We start from the raw sequence: 23,419 nt of genomic DNA, 5'->3' as shown, positions 1-23,419 counted from the left end.
TTCTCTCGTGTCCCAGCATGGGAAGCTGGAGGTGACAGACAGGAGTTGTCATAGGAAAAGGGTGTCTCAACTGAAGCTTTATTACCAATCCCTGTTTCCACAACAAGCCAAATTTTTCAAATTCCAATTACCACAGGGACAGAAGGTGAGGTGGCTGGAGTTACATTTTAAAATGTACCTGTTCCAACTTCCATACATATTCAATTTTAGAACAAACCTACAGAGCCAATCTTGTTGGTTACTTGGGGGACTGCCTGTACGTATATTGACATAAATGTCATCTTGAAGATAGGACCCAAATTTAAACATAAAATTCATTTGTGTTTCATATATAACTTAGACAAATATAACTTATTTGGGGGACAAACATTTGTCCTCTCACATTTCCTGTTATAATACAAAAAACATACAAAATATGCCACTGGCATAGTCTGTTGTGCTATTTAATTGTATTTCTTGCGCTACAAATACGCTTACAGATATTATTATATAGTAATCTAATGTTCCCCAGGCAGAAGATAGAACTAATTGAGAAAGTAAATGTTCTGTGCTAGAAACATTTTATATTCATTTATTTATTTTTTTTAAAAAATCTGTATTCCATAAGAATATCCATAGACTGCCAAACATACCTTTATTTCAAGTATTTCTGTCCTATTTGAAAAAGATCTCAGGGTAACTTATAGCCACAATTAAAACAGTTTACAACAGTAAAAGTAACATCAATAAATGAAACACATATTAAACATAATGCAAATATTTAAATAGTTAAAACAGTCTAAAACTACGTACTTTAGTATTTCAGAGAAATCAGGGGCTTAAAGGTTTTGACTGAACATCCAGGATCTTTCTTGGAACTTAAATGAAATCAATATTGGTGTGAATCAGGCATCCAAGGAAAGGATGATTCACAGCTGGAGTGCTACAGTTAAAAAAGGCCCTCTCCCATGTCCCCCAAATTGATTTTGTTGGTGGGATATGGCAGTATTCAAGACTTAGGCAAGTATATTTAGGGAGAGGCATTCCCTCAAATTTTGAGATCCCAAGCTGTTTTAAGGTTTTAAATGTCATTACAAACATGAATTCAAGCTGGAAGCAAATGGCAGCTGCTACGATTTTTGAAAAATGGGCTACCATGTATGCTTTTTAGAAATAAATAAAATATTTGTTAATTATTTAAATACTAGCATTAGTACCCAGTAATTCCTGGGTTGGGACATTTGTAATGCTATTTATTAGGGGGAAAACTGCTTTTTATTGTTATGATTGTCCCCATTAGAAAATGCATAAGAATATGGGTGAACTATTACTCCCATCATCTGAGGTCCACACACACATACCCAACCCCACCAGTACTTAAAGTTGTTCATGTTGGGTATATGTGCCACGTTTGGTCCAGATCCATGGCTGATTGGGATTGCAGAGCTCTCTGGAGGTGGGTGGACCTCAGCTCCCATCGTTCCAGGGTCCATACCCCCCAAAAAAACCCTTCACTATTTTCTGTTCGTCATGGTGGATCTGTGTGCGAAGTTTGGTATAAATCAGTTGGTGGTAAGAGTCACAGTGCTCTCTGGAAGTGGGAGCCGTCTTGGAAATAGCACACAAACATCATGCATGCATATCAAATAGATAGGCAGGCAGGCAGACATTTACATCCTAAACCATCACTTTGGTTTTCCAGAGAATTGACAGCAATGGAGCAAGTGAGATGGTCACTCGAGGGAAGTTGGCAGAAGACTCAAAACAAATATAACCAAACATAGGCTAAAGCAGGCATGGGCAAACTTTGGCCTTCCAAGTGTTTTCGTCTTCAACTCCTAGAAATCCCAGCCAGCTTACCGGCTGTTAGAAATTGTAGGAGCTGAAGTCCGAAAACACCTGGAGTGCTGAAGTTTTCCCATGCCTGTCCTAGACTATCTTAAAGATGTTCCCTGAACTATCGTAAACCATACATAAGTAGAAGTTTGTGACCCTTTGAGTAGAAGATACTCATATGTGCTGTCCTCAGCTTGTCCCACGGCAGTGCCCGTGGGCCTGTTCCCCTTTTGGGCACATTTAAATAAATGAGTCGTGGCCTTGATGAAACAAAGCTAAAGGATAGTTTAGGTATTAGAAGTGTCTCTATTTTAAAAGATCACAATCTCTTGAATAAGCAGGGAGTTCAAACAGATGGGTTGCTTTGTGGAAAAGCTCACAAAGCAAAACGAATAAAGGACAGAAGGAGAGTGTAGCTGTCCCAGGACAAAAAAAAAAACTTCTTTGCTTCCAGAAGTTCAAACCACAGAAAAGACAATCAGAAGGTTGGCTTTGGGTTGCCCTGTGTTTCTAGTCAAAAAGGCGAGAGACAGGCTCCTGATGGTATCTGCTTGCTGGATAGACTCGCTGGGACAGGAAAGCTCTCGGCCAGACTTAAAAAGGAGCAGGCCTTTGCCATGCCTTCCGCTGTGCTTTGAGGTTTTTCCCTGTTCTTTTCAGTCTGTTTCAATGGAGCCCCGCATTGGATCTACGGGGCCATATTGCTTTCCCAAATCCATTCTCTTTGAGGCATCGCCTTCTCCAAGAGGCCGTGGGGGCATTTGTGGACAGGCCAGGCAGATGAGGAACCGCAAAAAGGGCAGGCTTTGCCATGGCCCTGGTTCCTGAGGGAGGCAGGAAGGAGGAGGCACAACCTGGGGAGATTGTGCTCAGGCCTTGCTTTACCGGTTGCTAGGCAACCGCCCTCTGGAGGCCCAGCAGCACAGAGGCCCAGCTGGCTGCCGCCGCTGTGAGGATAAAAGGACAGCGGGGCCTTGGCTCTGGTGGAAATGCCATGGCAGGAGCATGAAACAGTTCAACTCCCAACCCTTGAGGCATCACACTGGTTAAACATCTGACTGAAATCCTCATTTTGGAAATGCGTCAATTGTGGCCCCCCTAAGGTGTGTGTATTGGGGGGGGGGGGGGCTCCAGCCACCTGTTCTGCACCAGATGAGGCTTGCTTCATTTCTGGGCAATGGTGTGTGTGCTTTCTTCACTTATTAAAAGAGAAAAAACATGGCTCATCTTTGAAGGTCTTGTGAATAAATGAGACCTGGATACTGACAGAAGAAAGCATTCATTTAAAAGCCAAGAGGAAAAATAGAGGCAGCTGCTTGTAATCTCCCCAGTGCAGTACAGGCAGTCCTCAAGTTACAAACATGTGACTTACAAACAACTCATAGTTACAAACTTCGGAAAGGAAACTCACCTGAAAGAGTTATCATGGTGAAAAGGTGTCTCCGTTGAAGCTTTCTCATCAATCTTTGTTTTCACAAGCCAATTTTTTCAAAATCCAATTATCACCGGGAAAGTGAGGTACATGAAACCTTCTGACTATGGGCTTAGACAGCAAACCATACACCACAGGGGTGTTAACCCTTCCCTATGCTATCCAAAGATACCCCATATATATATATGTGGCCGGCATGACTGCATGGAGCGCCGTTACCTTCCCGCCGGAGCAGTACCTATTGATCTACTCACATTGGCATGTTTTCGAACTGCTAGGTTGGCAGGAGCTGGGGCTAACAGCGGCCGCTCCCGGGGTTTGAACCTGGGACCTTTCGGTCTCCAGCTCAGTGCTTTAACGCACTTCGCCACACACACACACACACAAACATACACACATACATGTATAGATACGGTAGAGTTCCGGTTAACCGACATAAACAGGTGGGCTGAATGTCGGATAACCAAAACTGTTGGATAATAGGGAGGCCCTATTATCCCTCCCGGCAAGCAACCAGCTTGGAAAAGCTCACTGCTGCCTACAAAAACAGCTATTTTTCTAGGCAGCAATGAGCATGAGGCTTTTCCAAGCAGGGTGCTTAGCTGGGAGGGGGGAGATTTCCCTCCTGGCAAGCAACCAGCTTAGAGAAGCCCACTGCATGTTGCTGCCTAGAAATATGCAGCGGGCTTCTCCAAAGTGCTGGGTGCTTGCCAGGCAGGATGAGACTTTTCCCTCCCGGCAGCAACCGGCTTGGAGAAGCTCGCTGCGTGGTGCTGCCTAGCAAGGCCTCTCCAAGCGCAGGGTGCTTGGCGGGTGGGAAAAGTCTGCACCGGCCGCATCCTATCCCTCCAGCAAGCACCCTGGGCCATGTGGCCAGCATGTCGGATAATACGGATTGTTGGATAACCAGAAGTCAGATAACCAGAAATTTACTGTATATATCTTCTATGCACATAATAAAACTAAAAATATGTATGTATGTGTGTGTCTGGGGTGTCCACTTTCACAGACAAACTCCCACTTCCACAAACAGCTATAGCTCCCACTACTCAGGAGACACAAATGGCCTTCCAATGACACTGCAGGTTATAGTGAGTGCCATGAACATGTACAAGAGCCCTGCCAATGTCCTCCACAAACACTATACTGTCCATCTCCCAAGTTAAGGCTTTCATACGGGGACAGTTTCATCCTAGATTTTCTGTTTTTCCTCCAGCACAGACATCCCAGTGTTTCTGACTCTCTCCATTGGTGTGAAATTTGCATGACTCCACCCACTGCCTCTCCCTTAACTCTTTTCTATTCTTTTCTATGGCACACAGAGGAATTGCTCAGCTGAACATACATACTAGAATTGGGGAGAATTCACCATGATTTATAGAAGTTGTAGGGACTGGGATGTATAGTTCACCTGCAATCTAAGAGCACTCTGAACTCCACCAACGATGGACCTGGAACTAACAGAACCCACATGACCAACAAAAATTTTTGGAGGTCTTTGGAGGGATTTATAGAAGTTGTAGTTCACCTACATCCAGAGCACACAATGAGCCCAAACAGTGAAGGATCTGGACCAAACTTGGCATGCATACCCGATATGCCCAAATTTGAATATGGGTGGGTTTTGAGGGGAATTGGCCTGGACATTTTGGAGTTGTAGGTACTGGGCTGTATAGTTCACCTGCAACCAATGAGAACTCTGAACTCCACCAGAGTTGGAATTGGACCAAACTTGGCCTACAGAGCCCCCATGACCAGCAAAAAATACTGGAGGTCTTTGGGGAAAATTCATCTTGATTTGGGGGAGTCCTAGTTCACCTACATCCAGAGGCCCCCTCGATGGATTGTCACCTTGCCGTGGTGAGGGGGCTTGCGTGTTCCGATGAACCTGTGGGCACTGGAGTGATGCACTCCCAGGAGTGGCCGCAGGGGAGGTTCCAGACCAAGCACAATCCGAAGACCCAAAGACCTCAACGGCGGAGCAGGCGGAGGATAACATGGTACATGTTACAACGGCTGTGAAGGCGGAAGAAGGCTGCAACAGACTGAGAAGCCACTGTCGTTGTGTTAACCACACCACTGCTGGAACCTCACTCTGTGAAGACTGTGTGTTGACCGGCCGTGCACCGACCTCCACACATTAAAAAAAATCACGCACAGGCGTCTTCCAACAAAAATAAAAACAAACCTACAAAAGTCCCATGGCGATCAGCGAGTGGCGACGGGGGCAGGACTGTGAAATCTGGAAGCCCCTAGTCACAGACTGGCACATGGGCGGTGGATATGGACTCAGTCGTTCTACCTCAAGGACCGAGGCAGTTGAGTAGTCCGGCAGCTGTATCCATGACTGAGCAGCCCTTTTTAGGATCCGCTCTGCTCACCCCACACGGGGAAGGGGCTAGAAAAGGTGCCCTAAACATAGTCTGCCTCTCCTACCCTGACTGGACTGCCGCGTCCAGAGGGGTCACCACTCTGCGGCCAAAAAAGAAAAATGAACTTTGGAACATGGAACGTACGGACATTGTTAGATAACACTGACAGCGAGCGCCCCGAACGCAGGACTGCTCTCATTGCAAGAGAGCTGGGACGCTTCAAGATCGACATAGCAGCCCTTCAGGAGACCCGGAGAGCAGGAGAGGGGCAGCTGAAGGAAGAAAAGGGAGGCTACACCTTCTTCTGGAAGGGACTACCTGAAGAAGAGCGAAGAAGAATACACGGAGTTGGCTTTGCTATCAGAAACGACCTGGTGAAGCACCTGACTGAAGCACCCACTGGCATCAACGAACGACTTTCAACCCTCCGAATTAACCTTGCCAAAAACCAACAGGCAACCATCATATGCGCCTATGCACCAACTCTAGATGCTGACGAAGACATCAAGGAAAAATTTTACTGTCAGCTGGATACCATCCTATCGGAGATACCTAAGGAGGACAAAATCATCCTCCTGGGGGACTTTAACGCAAGAGTCGGAAGGGACTCTGACCTGTGGCCAGGGATCATAGGAAAAGACGGGGTCGGAAACAGCAACTCGAATGGCATCTTGCTTCTCACCAAATGCGGAGAGCACAACCTTGTCATCACCAACACGCTCTTCCGCCAGAAAAACAAGCTCAAGACATCATGGAAGCACCCTCGGTCAAAGCATTGGCACCTCCTGGACTATGTTATCACACGTGCCAGAGACCGCCGCGATGTGCTTCTCACAAGAGCCATGACAGGTACTGATGACTGCTGGACAGACCACAGGCTAATCCGATCCACGATGGCTACCAAGATCGTCCCCAAACGCAGACTCCAAGGAAGAAAAACAAGGCGAAAAATGAACACCCAAGCCCTTCAGGAGCCCTCCAAACGAGCCCTTCTCCAAACAACACTCAAAGATCATCTACCCACAGAACACCCTGAAAATGTTGAGGAACATTGGAACAAACTGAAGACCTCCATCATCACAGCCTGCGAAGAAAGCATTGGATACCTAACTAAGAAACATCAAGACTGGTTTGATGATAACGACAAAGAGATCCAACAGCTGATTGATAACAAAAGGAAAGCCTTCCAAACATGGCAGAGAGACACCAACTGTGCTGCCAAGAAAAAGATCTATGCCAGTGCAAAAGCTGAGGTCCAAAGAAGGACCAGAGAACTCAAGAACATCTGGTGGACAAAGAAGGCTGAAGAAATCCAACACCTTGCAGATACCCATGACGCTCAGGGATTTTTCAAAGCCACAAAGATCATTTATGGACCAAGAAACCATGGCATACAGCCCCTACGCTCATCAGATGGAACCAAAATTCTGAAGGACAAAACATCAATTGCACTACGTTGGAAAGAGCACTACCAGAACCTGCTGAATCGCAGCTCCAATGTGGCCGAAGAGACCCTCTCACAAATCCCGCAACAACAAACCAGGGATGAGCTTGCAGCACTGCCTAGTTTGGAAGAAGTCAGCAATGCCATCAGCCAACAAAAAAACAGCAAAGCTAGCGGACCTGATGGGATTCCCGCTGAAATCTTCAAAGAGGGTGGACCTGAGCTGATGCAACAACTCCACCAGCTCATTGAAAAGGTGTGGATGACCGAGAAAATCCCAGCAGACTTCAAGGATGCCACCATCATCACCCTTTTCAAGAAAGGGGACAGAACAGACTGCGGGAACTATCGTGATATCTCCCTTCTAACCTCCGCCGGGAAAATCCTCGCAAGAATCCTTGCAAACCGCCTTCTCCCTGTCTCAGAAGACACCCTCCCAGAATCCCAGAATGGCTTCCGCCCCTCCAGAGGAACAGTGGACATGATCTTCACTGCTCGACAGCTCCAAGAAAAATGCAGGGAACAAAACCAACCTCTGTACATGGCATTCATTGACCTTGCAAAGGCATTCGACACAGTGAATCGCAGCGCTCTCTGGACCATCCTCCAAAAAATCGGGTGCCCTGACAAATTTGTTAACATCCTGCGGCTCCTCCATGATGACATGATGGCAACAGTCTTGGACAGCAACGGCTCCCAAAGTGACCCATTTAAGGTTGAATCAGGTGTCAAGCAGGGATGTGTTATTGCCCCCACCTTATTTTCCATCTTCATCGCTATGATACTTCACCTTGTTGATGGGAAGCTTCCCACCGGAGTGGAAATCATCTATCGGACAGATGGCAAGCTATTTAACCTCAGCAGACTGAGAGCCAAAACCAAGGTCACCACAACATCTGTTATAGAACTCCAATATGCTGATGACAACGTAGTCTGTGCGCGTTCAGAAGAAGACCTACAAGCCACTCTCAACACCTTCGCAGAAGCATATGAGAAGCTCGGCCTCTCACTGAACATCGAGAAAACCAAAGTGCTCTTCCAACAGGCACCAGCTAATCCCTCTGCAAAGCCAGGAATACAGCTTAACGGTGCAACATTAGAAAATGTTGACCATTTCCGCTACCTTGGTAGCCACCTCTCCACAAAAGTCAACATCGACACTGAAATACAACACCGCCTGAGCTCTGCGAGTGCAGCATTTTTCCGTATGAAGCAGAGAGTGTTTGATGACCGGGACATCCGTAGAGAGACCAAGGTGCTTGTTTATAAAGCCATTGTCCTCCCAACCCTGCTCTATGCCTGCGAAACGTGGACTGTGTACAGACGTCACACCAAACTCCTGGAGCGTTTCCATCAGCGTTGTCTCAGGAAAATCCTGCAAATCTCTTGGGAAGACAGGCGGACAAATGTCAGCGTGCTTGAGGAAGCAAAGACCACCAGCATTGAAGCGATGCTCTTACGCCATCAACTCCGTTGGACTGGCCACGTTGTCCGAATGCCCGATCACCGTCTCCCAAAGCAGCTCCTCTACTCTGAACTCAAGAATGGGAAACGGAATGTTGGAGGGCAGGAAAAGAGATTTAAAGATGGGCTCAAAGCCAACCTTAAAAACTGTGGCATAGACACTGAGAACTGGGAAGCCCTGGCCCTTGAGCGCTCTAATTGGAGGTCGGCTGTGGCCAGCAGTGCTGCGGAGTTTGAAGAGGCACGAACGGAGGGCTTAAGGGAGAAACGTGCCAAGAGGAAGGAGCGTCAAGCTAACCCCGACCGGGACCGCCTTCCACCTGGAAACCGATGTCCTCACTGCGGGAGAATATGCGGGTCAAGAATCGGTCTCTTCAGTCACCTAAGAACACACGCCCAAGATACCAAGGTTGGAAGACCATCGTCCTCGAACGACGAGGGATCGCCTAAGTAAGTAAGTAAGTAAGACATCCAGAGGGCACTGTGAACCCAAACACTGATGGATCTGAACCAAACTTGGCACACATACCTGATATGCCAAAATTTGATTACTGGAGGGGTTTGGGTTGGGGGAAACTGACCTTCCTTTCTGGGAGTTATAGTTCACCCACAACCAGGGAAACTGTGATCTCCACCGATGATGGACCTGGACCAAACTTGGCATACAGAACCCCCATGACTAACTCAACCTACTGGAGGGGTTTGAGGGAACTGACTCACTATAGTGGGAGTTATAGTTTACCCTACAGCCAGAGAGCACACTGAACCCCACCAGTGATGCTTGCCCAACATAACAAACTTTAAGTACTGATGGAATTTCACAGGGTTAACCTGGCATGATGTCAGTTGTAGTTAATCTACAACTGTATGCATTTTGTACAATTAAATAATGGACTTTTTCAAATAAACCAGGTAACACCAGTACCCAAGCTAGTATGTGTATAAAAGTTTTCGATAGCATAAGGAAAGGTTAACACTCTTATGCTATAAGCTTTGGAAAACATAGGGATACACACACACACACATACACACACATATCTGGAGTTATACTTACAACATATACCTGTTCAGATTTACATACAAATTCAACTTTAAAACAATGTTACAAAACCTATTTTGTTCGTAACTTGGGCACTGCCTGTATTTACGACTATACAATCTAGTACAAACCTGTGTTATAAGTCCTAAGGTTGCCTGAAGGTTGCAAAATTTATTTCTTTTTTAAAACCACACAGCTTATTTTGCATTAACAGTCAATACCTTTAGAAACTGAGGAAGAATGGCACCGAGGCAAATAGGCCAAAATTGCAAGTTTCACAATTGAACTATCAACGAAGAATTTTACAAATTCAAATTTATGATTTGAGATTGAAATGTTGAACTAAGCACTCAAATGTTTTCGGCAGGTTGGCTGGCACACCTTGATGTTTGACTGACTTCACAACTGTCAAATACTAATTATTGCATGCTATCTATAGAATGCTATGATTTTTCAGAGGACATTTGCATTATATAGGCTGTGGTTTTCAATAATATGCTTTTTTTGGCCATCTAATCTACTGCTTCATATGTAACTTTCAAACTATCTCCTGGAAAACGACTTCTTAAATGCTTTTTTAGAGGATTTCCCAGCAAGATAATAATAGACATTTGCTATTCCACTTATTCTTCCCAGGGACTGAGAGTACTCTTGGGCATGCACAGAGGGCAAGGATGGTGATCAACACTAGACTTTGTGTACTGAGTGCACTCTCCCCTTAGTCCTATACAAGCCATAGAACAGACATTGATGTGGAAAGTTAGCCCGAGGTGTTGTTGACTGCCTTCGTGTCAACTCTGATTTAAGGAAACTATCTCCTGAGATTTTTCTTGGCAAGATTTATTTAGATTAGGTTTCCCATGGCATTACTTTGAGTCTGAGGGCCCTTCCACACAAGCATATAACCCAGAATATCAAGGCAGAAAATCTCACAATATCTGCTTTGAACTGGGTTATCTGAGTCTACACTGCTATATATCCCTGTTCAAAGCAGATAATGTGGGATTTTATTCAGCTGTGTGGAAGAGGCCTGAGAGAGTGTAACTCCTCTAGGATTATCTGGTGGATTTCCATGGCTGACTGAGAATCATACATACATTCCCCAATCAAACCACTACACTGGCTCTCTTATGTAGAAGATTTTTTTAAACCTCTGCTTTTTGCAGTAGCTATCAGTGTAATAGTACTGAAAACCACTGAATATCATCAGTTAAATTTTACGCTAGGTTTAAAATAACATTTGCTATACAAATATAAAATATCAAAACCACATTTGGAAAGTTTTTGGGCAACAAAAACATCTGGAGAATACTTAATAATATACTTTATATTTATTTATATAACACATATACAGCAAACATTCAATGCTGTTACACAGTTAACTAGGACAGACGATACCTAGACAGGGCTTTTTCCATCTTTTCCATTTCTGGCATTTGGAGGCTGTGCTCGACAATAGCCATGTGGGTGGGGGGAGGTGCTCTCTGTCAGGACCCAGGCAGCAGAGCACCAATAACCATGCACAGAGGCCAGAATCTATCTAATATCTTTATTAAAGAAATATGTAAAGTTAATAAAAGCAAGCGTATGAATTAGTCCAGGAGTAGACCTTTCAGGAAAGGTCAAAATTAGTCCAAAGAAGCAATGTCCAATATGAAATATTAAGGTCCAAAGTTGTAATCCAATAACCGAAACACTCACTTTGCCAGGCAAAGTGAGGGGAGATGACAAGGTCTTTTAGTCCATGAACTTGAACGAGGCTAGGAAGTAACTTGATTCTTGGAAAAACAAGGCTTGGATACAAGGCAGCAAGGAACGAGGAGCAAGGACAAGATCCGTGGTATTTACTTGGCAAAATCCGGGAAACAAGGCAAGGCTGGGTCTTGGAAAGCAAGGCAAAATCCGTGGAGGAACAAGGCTGGAAAACGAAGGCTTGAATCAGGAACAAAGGCTTGGAAGCGGAGTAGCTGTCCACACACACTACTCCAGTTGCTGACGAAATTGACTCCGCAAGATCCCTCCGGGAGCAAGGAACCTAAATAGGCCTTGTTTTCCCCACCAGAGAACACTTCTCTGGGGAACCAGAAACGAAAGTCAATCTCTGTGTCCAGATGTATGACTCCCTAAAATTTCTCATGGGAACAGGCTTTAATCATCTGAATGCTTTGCTGCTATTCTCAAACTCCTGCGATTAGCCTGTTGCACTCCTTTCTGCTGGAGAATGTAATTACGGCGCGAAAAAGGGGGAGAAAAAGGGGGAGAACTCGACTCCGGGCTTGTTTGGGAGATTTCTGGAAGACAAGCCTCCTGCAGGTGCAAAGGCTCAATTTCTGGCTGAAATGGTTCCCTTTCTGGCTGAAATGGAGGAAAACCCAAGTTCTCCTCTTCGTCAGTCACAACAGCACTAGGAATGGGACTACATGACCCATGAGTCATCACACTCTCACTCCATCTTCCATGCCGAGGAGCTTTGTTGTCCTTGGATGTCCTCTGCACCTATTCAAGGTGCAGGTTATGACCTATAACGCCCTAAACCAGTGGTTCCCAAACTTATTTGGCCTACCGCTCCCTTTCCAGAAAAAATATTACTCAGCGCCCCCTGGAAAGGGGGCGTGGCCTAGAGGGGTGGGCGTGGCTCCTGCTCAAGAGGGTGGGGCCGAGCCTCTCCCCTAGTCCAAGATGCAGGGCTGGGAGTGGGAGGCGGAGGCGGAGGTGGGCGGGGCCACAAATGGGCGGCCAGGATTGGGATGGGCAGAGTTATGAGCTCTGAGACAGGGCTGAGCTTCTATCCCTGTCCTGCCAGGACACTGGGGGCGGGGCTAGAGGAGTGGGCGGGGCCTCTTCCCAAGTGCCTGACGGGGCTGAACCTCTATACCTCGCCCCCGTGTTCTAACAAGCACCTCAGGTGAGGTAACAGGGGGTCTTGAGAAGAGGCCCCGCCCCTGCCCCTACCCCGCCCTTTAGTCCTAAAAGGCCTCTCAGGAGAGGTATAGAGGCTCGGCCCTGTCTCAGGCTCTAGCTCCACCCTCTGTGTCCCAACAAGCGCCTCAGGAGAGGTATAGATTCTCAGCCCTGTCTTGGGCTCTTGGGAAGAAGCCGCGCCCCTCCCCTGGCCCCGCCCCTGTGTCCTAATAGGTGCCATCACTGCCTCCCTGTATCGCTGCAGCGCCCACCAGGGGGCGGTAGCACACACTTTGGGAATCACTGCCCTAAACGTTTGGGGCTCCGCCTACCTTCACAATTGCATCTCCCCCTATGTCCCTGCATGGACCCTTAGATCCTCTGGGGAGGCCCTCCTCTCATTCCCACTGCCGTCTCAGATACGGTTGGTGGGATCGAGGGAAAGGGCCTTCTCGGTGGTGGCCCCCCTGCCTCTGGAACACCCTCCCCAAAGAGATAAGGCAAGCCCCATCGGTATTATCCTTCTGTAGGGATCTAAAACCCTGGTGGTTTCAACAGGCTTTTGGAAGTGACTAACCTGAAACCTCAGACTCCACCCTGGCTATCATATGGTCCCTGTTCTGCACTTTACCCACTTCCTTTGATTTTGTCATAGTGTTAGTTTAACTAATTTTACCATTATAGCTACTCAGCAGGTCTGAAGTGGTGTAATCCCGTCTTATGCTCCTTGCTATCACTCACGCTTCTACCCTGGCTTTATGTTATTTTTACTGTGTGAACCCTACCCTAACTCTTACAGCCATCATGATCCATCTGGAAAACCATGCCCATTGGTTGTTGAATCACCCAATGAAGCTATTTGAAATTGCTTTTTATATCAAATGAGCACATCATTTTAATTTCTTATCATGTTTAAATTGTGATGTTATTATTGGATTGTTGTATGTTGTATGCTGGTATTGAATGTTTACCATGTGTAAACCTCCATGAGTCCCTGCGGGTGATAGCGGTATATAAATAAGGTTTTGTTGTTGTTTTGTCTGGATAAAATTGCCTTATGGGCGCCTTTTAAGCGTTTTTTAAGTGGTACTATTTATCTACTCAGATTTCTGCTTTTGATCTGCTAGATGAGCAGGGAGCTGGGGCTGATGGCAGGTGCACACCCCAACCTGGGCTTGAACTACTGACCTTTCGATCCACAGGATTTTCTGCAGCTAGTGGTTTGCCTGCTGAGCTAAGCCCAGCCCCTTAACAGAAATGTTCTTGAATTATACAGCTCACAAGGTTGAAAAAAAGGAAATAATGCCAGAATTAAACAAATATATCTTTGGTTACATGGCCCTCTTCTCTCTTCAGTCTTAATAGAAACGTTAGAAAGGAGAATTGGAGGAGAAAAAAATATTAGGGTTATCTCAGTTGTTTCCTATATGACAGATTTAATTTTCATTTGTGTGGGTGTGAATGGAGAGAGGGAGAATGTCTGCAAAATAATATTCTTTATATTTTGTCTTATAGAGTAAGAAGTCTTACTTTAGATCTGTTTATTTAGGAGAACTTTATGATGCCTTTCAAGGCAAAGTCCTCCAGGAGAGCATACAAAAGCTAATTAGTTTCACATACAAAGGAAGATAATTTAGCTTTCAATACCTAGGGGGTTGTTACAGTTCCAAATGATTAGGAGTGCAATCCAATTGTGATGCTTCCATCTCAGGGCCTCTGTAGATTTCCTTTTGGCCGTCCATCAGAAATGTCTTTTTGCTGTGCCTATCTACCAAGGTTGTTTTTAGCTGCTATATCTTCTCGCTCTCTCATCTCTGTTCTTGGGGGCATGTTCCTATGTCACACAGCTCTTGCCATTAAAAAACATAAATATATTCTTAACACATGTCATCTGGACACAATGGCTAGTGGCTCATGAGATGTCTTAACTTCCTTTTTTGAAAATTAAAAAGAAACACCCTGTCTCAAAAAAATTAATTTTATATCTGTCATTCACCATGTCTACATTTTTTGTGTTTATAATGTTCTGTTTCCTGTATCGAGTTAGTCTACACGTGACTTCTGAATCTGTGGCTTCTGAATCTGAAAAGCCAGGCATCCCAAAGCCACTCAATTGCACAACACCTCCCTCAGATTCTTATATAAGATTGTCATGAGACTGAATAATTGTGAAATTCCATTGACAATAACATTTAATGCTGACAATTCTTCATGAGTTTTCAGCCTCTGATAATATCAGATGAAGCCCAATACCTTTTGCTTCCTGAGACAGAGCAGCAAATACTGACTGCCCATCAAGACTTATATCATTCAAAGCCAGATTTCTACATTTGCTGGGGTTAGGGGCACAGGATCTCAATTTTTTTATTGTGTCATCAGCGATTTGAGAACATACTGCAAGTCGCTTCTGGTGTGAGAGAATTGGCCATCTACAGAGACGTTGCCCAGGGGACACTTGGATGGGTTACTGGGAAGCCTCTCTCATGTCCCTGTAAGCTAGAGCTGACAGACAGACGCTCACTCCATCTCAAAGATTTAAACCGGCAACCTTTAGATGAGCAGTTCACAAGGGTTTAACCCACTGTGCCACCGCAATGGAAGTGATTTTTTAATGCTTCTTTACCTGAGAAAACACCTCTTTGGGAATGTCTAAGTCCTCCAGCATGACTGCTTTCAGCTTCTGTTGTAAGCTGACCATAGAGTCACACTGGAGGACCTAAAGAATCTTAGAAGATTTTAATTAAATCTGTGAATACTCAAATTTTGCAAAAGTCAAATCTGCTAGTGAGGGGGGCAACTATACTTTGCCTACTGAGGCAGAAATGTCTACAAATTCTCTTCTGAATCACTCTCACACACAAAATACAGCATTCATGTAAATGGACTGCATGCAGAACATAATCTGTGCACCTGTCTCACAATACCTAATAGCAGCTATGACCCTGAGGAGGAGGAGATGAAAGTTTAGTGAGTGACATCGCTGCACTTCAGTCCACTTTTCACTGCTATACATTGGACCTTTTCTATTACTACTCTTTTGCCTATGATTAGCCAGCATATTGTAGTTGCTTGAGCATTGCACTGGGACTCATATCCCCACCCAGCCATGTTTTAGGGTCATAATAAGTCAGAAACAATTGGTTTCTGTGACACAGCAACAACCGTAGGTCAGAGAGCATATAGTCTCAGTGTTGGACAGCATCACCCATCATCCTTCACCTTAACTATGCTGGATGCTAATTGTCTCATGCTAATAGCAGGGTTTTAGTTCACTTAAGAAAAGGCATTGTATTGCTGTTAGGAACACAACATTGACAAGTGGCTTCCTCTTAAAGTGGTTCACAACCTTTAGTCTTCCAGGTGTTTTGGACCTCAGCTCCCAGAAAACCAGACAGTTGGCCAAGCTGATTAGGGCTTCTAGGACTTGAAGTCCCAACAACTGGAAGTCCAAAGGTGGAGAACCAATGCTAAATCACACATTTCCTGAGTTGCTACAGTCAGATGGAGATGTAACATTCTATGTCATTAAGGGCAGTCCTGGTAACTCAATATTACTTGTGTTGTTTTAATGAAGTGTTGTCAGTGAGTGCTGGACCTAGCCAAGAGAAATAACCTCTAAAGCTCCCATGAGATTTATGTGTAAAAGCAGAAAGAGTTCCTTTATGCACTATCTGTCACAGGGAACAGGGTGCCTTTATTGCTTCCCTTTTATCTGTTCTGCACTAAAAGTGGACAAACCGGCTTTTTGGAAATAGCCAATATCTTGCAGAATGGGCATGTAGTAAGAGGAAGCCCATGGGGTAACAGTTATTTTAAGCAGGTAGTTAAAAAATTTAAAATGTGTCATCGAAGGCTTTCATGGCCAGAATCACTGGGTTGCTGTTAGTTTTTCAAGCTGTATGGCTATGTTTCAGTAGCATTCTCTCCTGACATTTCACCTGCATCTGTGGCTAGTATCTTCAGAAGTTCTGTTGCTAGTGAGGCAAGAGAGGTGTATATATCTCTGTGGAATCTCCAGGGTGGAAGAAAAAATCATTGTCTGTTTGAAGCAAGTGTGAATGTTGCAATTAGCAAGCTTATAACACGTTCCAGACAAAGGGTGCCTCCAGGCACAACAGCCAAGCTACCTTTATGCCACTGGTTCTCAACCTGTGGGTCCCAGCCCAAAAAACTCACAGCATTAAGCAAGGGACAGTGAAAGTGATGTCAAACTTGTGTTTTTACGGTGTAGAACAGGGGTCCCCAAACTAAAGCCCCTTCTACACTGTCAGATTATGTGAATTTTATACACCTGTGTAGAACAGGCCTAAGGCCCGTGGGCCAGATTGTAGCAGAAGCCAGACTTCCCCTCTTCTCGGCTTCTCGTGTGTCTGTGCGGACGCAGTGGAAGTAGGAGACAGACAACTGGAGCTTTGTGGCCCTCCAAGACCATTTACTCAGCCCCTGCCCTAAACTTTCGACTGAGGGTTGCCTTAAGTCTGAAATAACTTAGCGTCCTTCCACACAGCCATATAACCCAGGTTGTCTGAGTCCACACTGCCAGATAACCCAGTTCAAAGCAGATAATGTGGGATTTTGTTCAGCTGTGTAGAAGGGGGCTAAGGGATTTCCTGATTCACTTTCTTTTCAGTGGTTCCCAACCTTTGGGCCTACAGGTGTTTTGTACTTCAACTCCCAGAAATCCCAGCCAGTTTACCAGCTGTTAGGAACTGTGAGAGCTGAAGTCCAAAACACCTGGAGGCTCAAAGGTTGGGAACTAGTTTTATATACCGTATATACTCGAGTATAAGCCGACCCAAATATAAGCCGAGACACCTAATTTTAGGTTAAATGTTTTTGAATATTTATATAAAATTGTAATTTAAGATAATAAGACTTTAATAAGATAAGACTGGCCAACTCTGAATACCTATATACTCAAGTATAAGCCAACCTGAATAGAAGCCGGCCAGGACCCTCACTCGAGTATAAGCCGAGGGGAGCTTTTTCAGCCCCAAAAAAGGGCTGAAGAACTAGGCTTATACTCGTGTATTATGCAGTATGTTGTTTATTTGTTCAGTTGCTTCCATGACCTCATGGACCAGCCCACACCAGAGCTCCCTGTTGCCGTCGCCACCCCCAGCTCCTTCAAGATCAAGCCAGTCACTTCAAGGATCCCATCCATCTGTCTTGCCCTTGGTTGGCCCCTCTTTCTTTTTCCTTCCATTTCCCCAAGCATCATTCTCTTCTTCAAGCTTTCCCGTCTTCTCATTATGTGGCTAAAGTACTTCATTTTTGCCTCTAATATCCTTCCCCCCAGTGAGTAGCCGGGCATTATTTCCTGGAGTACGGACTGGTTGGATCTTCTTGCGGTCCAAGGCACTTTCAGGATTTTCCTCCAGCACCAAAGTTTGAAAGCATCTATTTTCCTTGGCACAGCCTTCCTTATGGTCCAGCTCTCGCATCCATAGGTTAGGGGAATACCATTGCTTTAACTATGTGGACCTTCGTTGCCAGTGTGATGTCTCTACTCTTCACTATTTTATCATCGAAATTGGTCATTGCTCTCCTCCCAAGAAGTAAACGTTTTCTGATTTCCTGGCTGCAGTCTGCATCTTTGCAGTAATCTTTGCACCTAGAAAGTCTGTCACTGCCTCCAGGTTTTCTCCCTCTATTTGCCCATCATCAATCAGTCTTGTTGCCATCATCTTGGTTTTCTTGATGTTTAACTGCAGCCAGCTTTTGCACTTTCTTCTTTCACCTTGGTGATAAGGCTCCTCAGCTCCTCTTCGCTTTCAGCCATCAGAATGGTATCATCTGCATATCTAAGGTTGTTAATGTTTCTTCCAGCAATTTTAACTCCAGCCTTGGATTCGTATACAGTAGAGTTCTAGTTATCCGACTTAAACGAGCGGGCCGAATGTTGGATAACCAGATCTGTTGGAAAATAGGGAGGCCCGGTTTAGGGAAGCCCAGTGCGTGTTACTGCCTAGCAACACTCTCTGGGTTTCTCCGAGGGCCAGGCCCTTGCTGGAGGAAAGAGTTTCCTCCCTCCAGCAATGGCGTGGCTGAGGGACTGGCTGAGGGAAACCCAGCACGTGTTATCTTCCATGGCTGCCGCTGCGTCTGCCTCCCCCTCCCCCTCCTCCTGGGGCAGCCCGAGGAAGAGGGAGAGAAAAGTCCTTCTCTCTCTCTCTCTCTCTCTTTTTAAAATTTTTTATTGTGGGATATATATATATATATATATATATATATATATATATATACGTCTGGAGCCCCGGTGGCAAAGTGTGTTAAAGCACTGAGCTGCTGAACTTGCAGACCGAAAGGTCCCAGGTTCAAACCCTGGGAGCGGCAGGAGTGGCCGCTGTTAGCTCCAGCTTCTGCCAGCCTAGCAGTTTGAAAACATACCAATGTGGTTAGATCAATTGGTACCGCTCTGGCGGGAACCGCCGGCCACATTACCTTGGAGGTGTCTATGGACAACGCCGGCTCTTCGGCTTAGAAATGGAGATGAGCACCAACCCCAAGAGTCAGACATGACTGGACTTAACGTCAGGGGAAACCTTTACCTTTATATATATATTCATACACACACATAGAGACATTCAATCTTGATATTCCACAATCAAAATACCAATATTTTCCCCCAATCCCGCCACCTCCCCCTTATCACCCATGAACTTATTCTTTCATAATACGAGGGTATAGAAATACTATTATTTATACCTAACTATAACTAAGCATGTAAATGTCCCCCTCTTCTTTCTCCCTCCCCCTTCCCCCTGGGAACAGTTTACTACTCTTACTAGTATTACTCTTACTACTCTTACTATGCTCAAATCAAGGAGGAGTTTCATGAGAACCACCACTCCTCTTGATGTTCCTCCAGCAAGAGCAAGGGTGTCCCTCTGGGCAGCTAAACCTGGCAATTCTAACTGGATGGCCCCCCATGAGGGTCCTCCTCCAGGGGCAAACCAAGAATGAGCAACTTGGAAGTCCCTAAATAGACTGAGAAATGGAGTGGGCAGATCTAAAGACAACCTGCAAGGTGGCACTACCTGGAGGAATCCTCCACCTTGTGTGACTGTGGAGCAGAACAAACAACTCCACATATGTATGCTTGCCCACAATGTCCTGCCTCATGTACAGAGGAGGAGTTGCTTTAAGCTTATGGACAATACGGTTGCTGTTGCCCGCTTTTGGTCTAAAACTATTTAGTTCCTTTTTTTCATCATTTTAAAATGTATTTGTTATGCAATGCTTTTGACACGAAATAAACTATGCTTGAGCTGCCTCCGGCTCAGCAGTGCTCCCTTCCTCAGGCTGCCCCCGAAGGAGGCATGGAGGAGGGGGAGGAGGGGGAGGCAGATGTAGCCATGAGTGCTGCAGCGACAGGGAGAATGCGACACGCCACCAAGCCTCTGGCGGCACCTCGGATAATATGGAGTGTCGGATAAGCGGAAGACGGATAACAGGAACTCTACTTTTTTTTCGTGTCGTGCTATTAACTCTTCTGCAATTTTTTTTTTCGTGTCAGGAGCAACCTGAGTTGCTTCTGGAGTGAGAGAATTGGCTGTCTGCAAGGACATTGCCCAGGGGACGCCCGGATGTTTTGATGTTTTATCATCCTTGTGGGAGGCTTCTCTCATGTCCCCGCATGGAGCTGGAGCTGATAGAGGGAGCTCATCTGCGCTCTCCCTGGGTGGGATTCGAACCTGGCAGCCTTCAGGTCAGCAACCCAACCTTCAAGTCACAAGGCTTTTATCCCCTAGGCCAGGGGTCCCCAAACTTTTTGAAAAGGGAGCCAGTTCACGATCCTTTGGACCATTGGAGGGGCGGACTATGGTTGGCCATCGAGCAATAATAATTAACAACAACAACAACAACAATAAAAAAGAGGGTTGGAAGAGACACTTTGAGCCATTGAGTCCAATCCCCTCCTGCCTTTGTGCACCAAAAGCACAAGGAAAGCACCCCTGACAGATGGACACCCAGCCTCAATGTTAATAATAATAATAATAATAATAATAATAATAATAATAATAATGAGGGTTGGAAGAGACCCCTTGGGCCATTTAGTCTAACCCCCTTCTGCCTCTGTGCACCAAAAGCACAAGGAAAGCACCCCTGACAGATGGCCACCCAGCCTCAATGTTAATAATAATAATATCATTGTCCCCTCTGCTTTTCATTATTGCCATGATCCCTCTGTCAACAATCTTACAAAAAACAAATCTCGGCTATCAAATATCTAAGAATTCTCACAAAATTTCACATTTGATGTACATGGATGACCTGAAGCTATATGGGAAAACGGAAACTGAAATCCAGTCTCTGACCAACACTGTCCGAATTTTTAGCACTGATATCAACATGGAGTTTGGTTTGGACAAATGTTCGACAGTGGCATTGAAGAAGGGAAAAATCATTGAAAGTGAGGGCATAAATATGCCCAATGGCCAAACAATAAAGTGTCACCAGCCAGAGGCCTATAAATATCTGGGCATACTACAGCTGGACAACATCAAGTATGAACATGTGAAAACTGTGGTCAGCAAAGAATACACACAAAGGGTCAGAAAAATTCTCAAAAGCAAGCTCAATGGAGGCAACACCATCAAGGCCATAAACACCTGGGCCATACCTGTCATAAGATATACTGCTGGCATTATAAATTGGACACAGGTGGAACTGGACAATTTGGACAGAAAAACAAGAAAACTCATGACCATTCATCATTCACTGCACCCTCGCAGTGATGTTGACCGGCTATATCTGCCTAGAAGATCAGGGGGCAGAGGACTCTTACAAGTAAAGCAAGCAGTCAAAGAAGAAGAACATGCCCTGGCAGAATATGTCAAGCAAAGTGAAGAACCTGCTTTGATTGAAGTCAAAAATCAGAAACTCCTCAAAACACAGCAGACAAAAAACCAGTACAAGAAAACCGCACTACAAACTAGAGCTGACAGCTGGCACAACAAAACACTGCATGGAAAGTTCCTTGACAAAATTGAAGGAAAAGCTGATAAGGAGAAGACCTGGCTCTGGCTCACGAATGGGACCCTGAAGAAGGAGACAGAAGGCCTGATCCTTGCAGCCCAGGAGCAAGCCATCAGAACAAATGCAATTAAGGCCAAGATTGAAAAATCAGCTGATGACCCAAAATGCAGACTGTGCAAGGAAACCGACGAAACCATTGATCATATCCTCAGCTGCTGTAAGAAAATCGCACAGACAGACTACAAACAGAGGCACAACTATGTGGCCCAAATGATTCATTGGAACTTATGCCTCAAGTACCACCTCCCAGCAGCAAAGAGCTGGTGGGATCACAAACCTGCAAAAGTATTGGAAAATGAACATGCAAAGATACTGTGGGACTTCCGAATCCAGACTGACAAAGTTCTGAAACACAACACACCAGACATCACAGTTGTGGAAAAGAACAAGGTTTGGATCATTGATGTTGCCATCCCAGGTGACAGTCGCATAGATGAAAAACAACAGGAAAAACTCAGCCGCTATCAGGACCTCAAGATTGAACTTCAAAGACTCTGGCAGAAACCAGTACAGGTGGTCCCGGTGGTGATGGGCACACTGGGTGCTGTGCCAAAAGATCTCAGCCGGCATTTGGAAACAATAGACATTGACAAAATCACCATCTGCCAACTGCAAAAGGCCACCCTACTGGGATCTGCACACATCATCCGAAAATACATCACACAGTCCTAGACACTTGGGAAGTGTTCGACTTGTGGTTTTGCGAAACGAAATCCAGCATATCTATCTTGTTTGCTGTGCCATACAACGTCGTTGTGTTGATAATAATAATAATAATAATAATAATAATAATAATAATAAAGAGGTTTGGAAGAGACCCCTTGGTCCATTGAGTCCAATCCCCTTCTGCCTTTGTGCACCAAAAGCACAAGGAAAGCACCCCTGACAGATGGCCACCCAGCCTCAATGTTAATAATAATAATAATAATAATAATAATAATAATAATAATAATAATAATATAAGGGTTGTAAGAGAAGAAGAGACCCCTTGGGCCATTTTGCCCAACCCCCTTCTGCTCTTGTGCCGTGGGGGCCGGATAAATGGCTTTGATGGGCCGCATCTGGCCCCCGGGCCTTAGTTTGGGGACCCCTGCCCTAGGCCATCGGAGGCTCCTAGGAACTCTACTGTATATTGGTTTATATATACTGGTTGATTATCCCATTCTGCTTGAAAAGTTTTCTGCTTTGCTTTGAATGAGATTTCCTGCTTCTTGGCAGGGGGTTGGACTGGATGGCCCATGAGGTCTCTTCCAACTCTACTATTCTATGATTCTATGAATAACTACCCCGGTAGATCCTCCTAAGCAACAGTCCGTTTAGTGTCTTGAAACCTGGCCATCTGTCGGGGGTGCTTTGAATGCGATTTCCTGCTTCTTGGCAGGGGGTTGGACTGGATGGCCCATGAGGCCTCTTCCAACTCTATGATTCTATATATCCAGAGGACAGCAAGGGGGTGGGATTGAGGCTGGCTCTCCAGTGCGGCAGGGGAAAGGAAGCGTGGGCGCCTGCTTGGACCTAGATCTCCCTCTGAACCCTGCAGCGAGGAGGCGACGGGAGTCCTGTGTCACCAAGGCAGCCGCTCAGGTGGGAGGGAGGGAGGGGGAGGGAGGGGGCGGCGGCGAGGTACCTGCAGGGCGGACCCGTCCTTCCAGTCCCCTCCCCTCTTTGCTTCTGCTCCGCTTGCGTGTCGCCGCGCATTCCTAAGGCGCAGGGGCTGCGGGCGTTGCAACGCCTTCCTCGCTCCCAGCATGGCTCTGGAAGGGGGCAACAGAGGAGGCGGCAAGAGCAGCAGCAGGTAAGGAAGGGACCCTAGGCAGCAGCTCCCGTCATAAAGGTGGGGTGGGGGGAGGCCAGAGAATCCCACCTCCCTCCTCTCTTCCTCCCCCACCTCCTCCTTTCTTTCCCTCTTA

The 23,419-nt window shown here is 45.7% G+C and overlaps 1 protein-coding gene and 1 long non-coding RNA gene across 3 annotated transcripts in view; one reads left to right on the top strand and one right to left on the bottom strand.

The window, feature by feature from the left end:
- Positions 1-10,878: 10,878 nt before the first annotated feature.
- On the bottom strand, positions 10,879-23,241 carry LOC134296447 (uncharacterized). The gene is made up of 2 exons (XR_010003199.1): positions 23,137-23,241; positions 10,879-18,383 (listed from the first exon to the last, which is right to left on the bottom strand). It is a non-coding gene; the product is annotated as an uncharacterized LOC134296447 (long non-coding RNA).
- Positions 23,174-23,419, top strand: part of LOC100567765 (tetratricopeptide repeat protein 39A) — a 52,071-nt gene continuing 51,825 nt past the window's right edge. For both annotated transcript variants that reach the window (XR_010003197.1, XM_003216812.4), the window contains exon 1: positions 23,174-23,304. Coding sequence is in view for 1 of the 2 variants with exons in the window: in XM_003216812.4 (XP_003216860.1) it covers positions 23,258-23,304 (47 nt within the window). In the remaining variant the exon portion in view is untranslated. The remainder of the gene's footprint in view (positions 23,305-23,419) is intronic.

Source organism: Anolis carolinensis, chromosome 2, assembly GCF_035594765.1.
Source record: "Anolis carolinensis isolate JA03-04 chromosome 2, rAnoCar3.1.pri, whole genome shotgun sequence".
Taxonomy (NCBI): Eukaryota; Metazoa; Chordata; class Lepidosauria; order Squamata; family Dactyloidae; genus Anolis; species Anolis carolinensis.
Note: the sequence above shows the minus strand (reverse complement) of the source record. Positions and strands in the feature narration are given on the sequence as shown.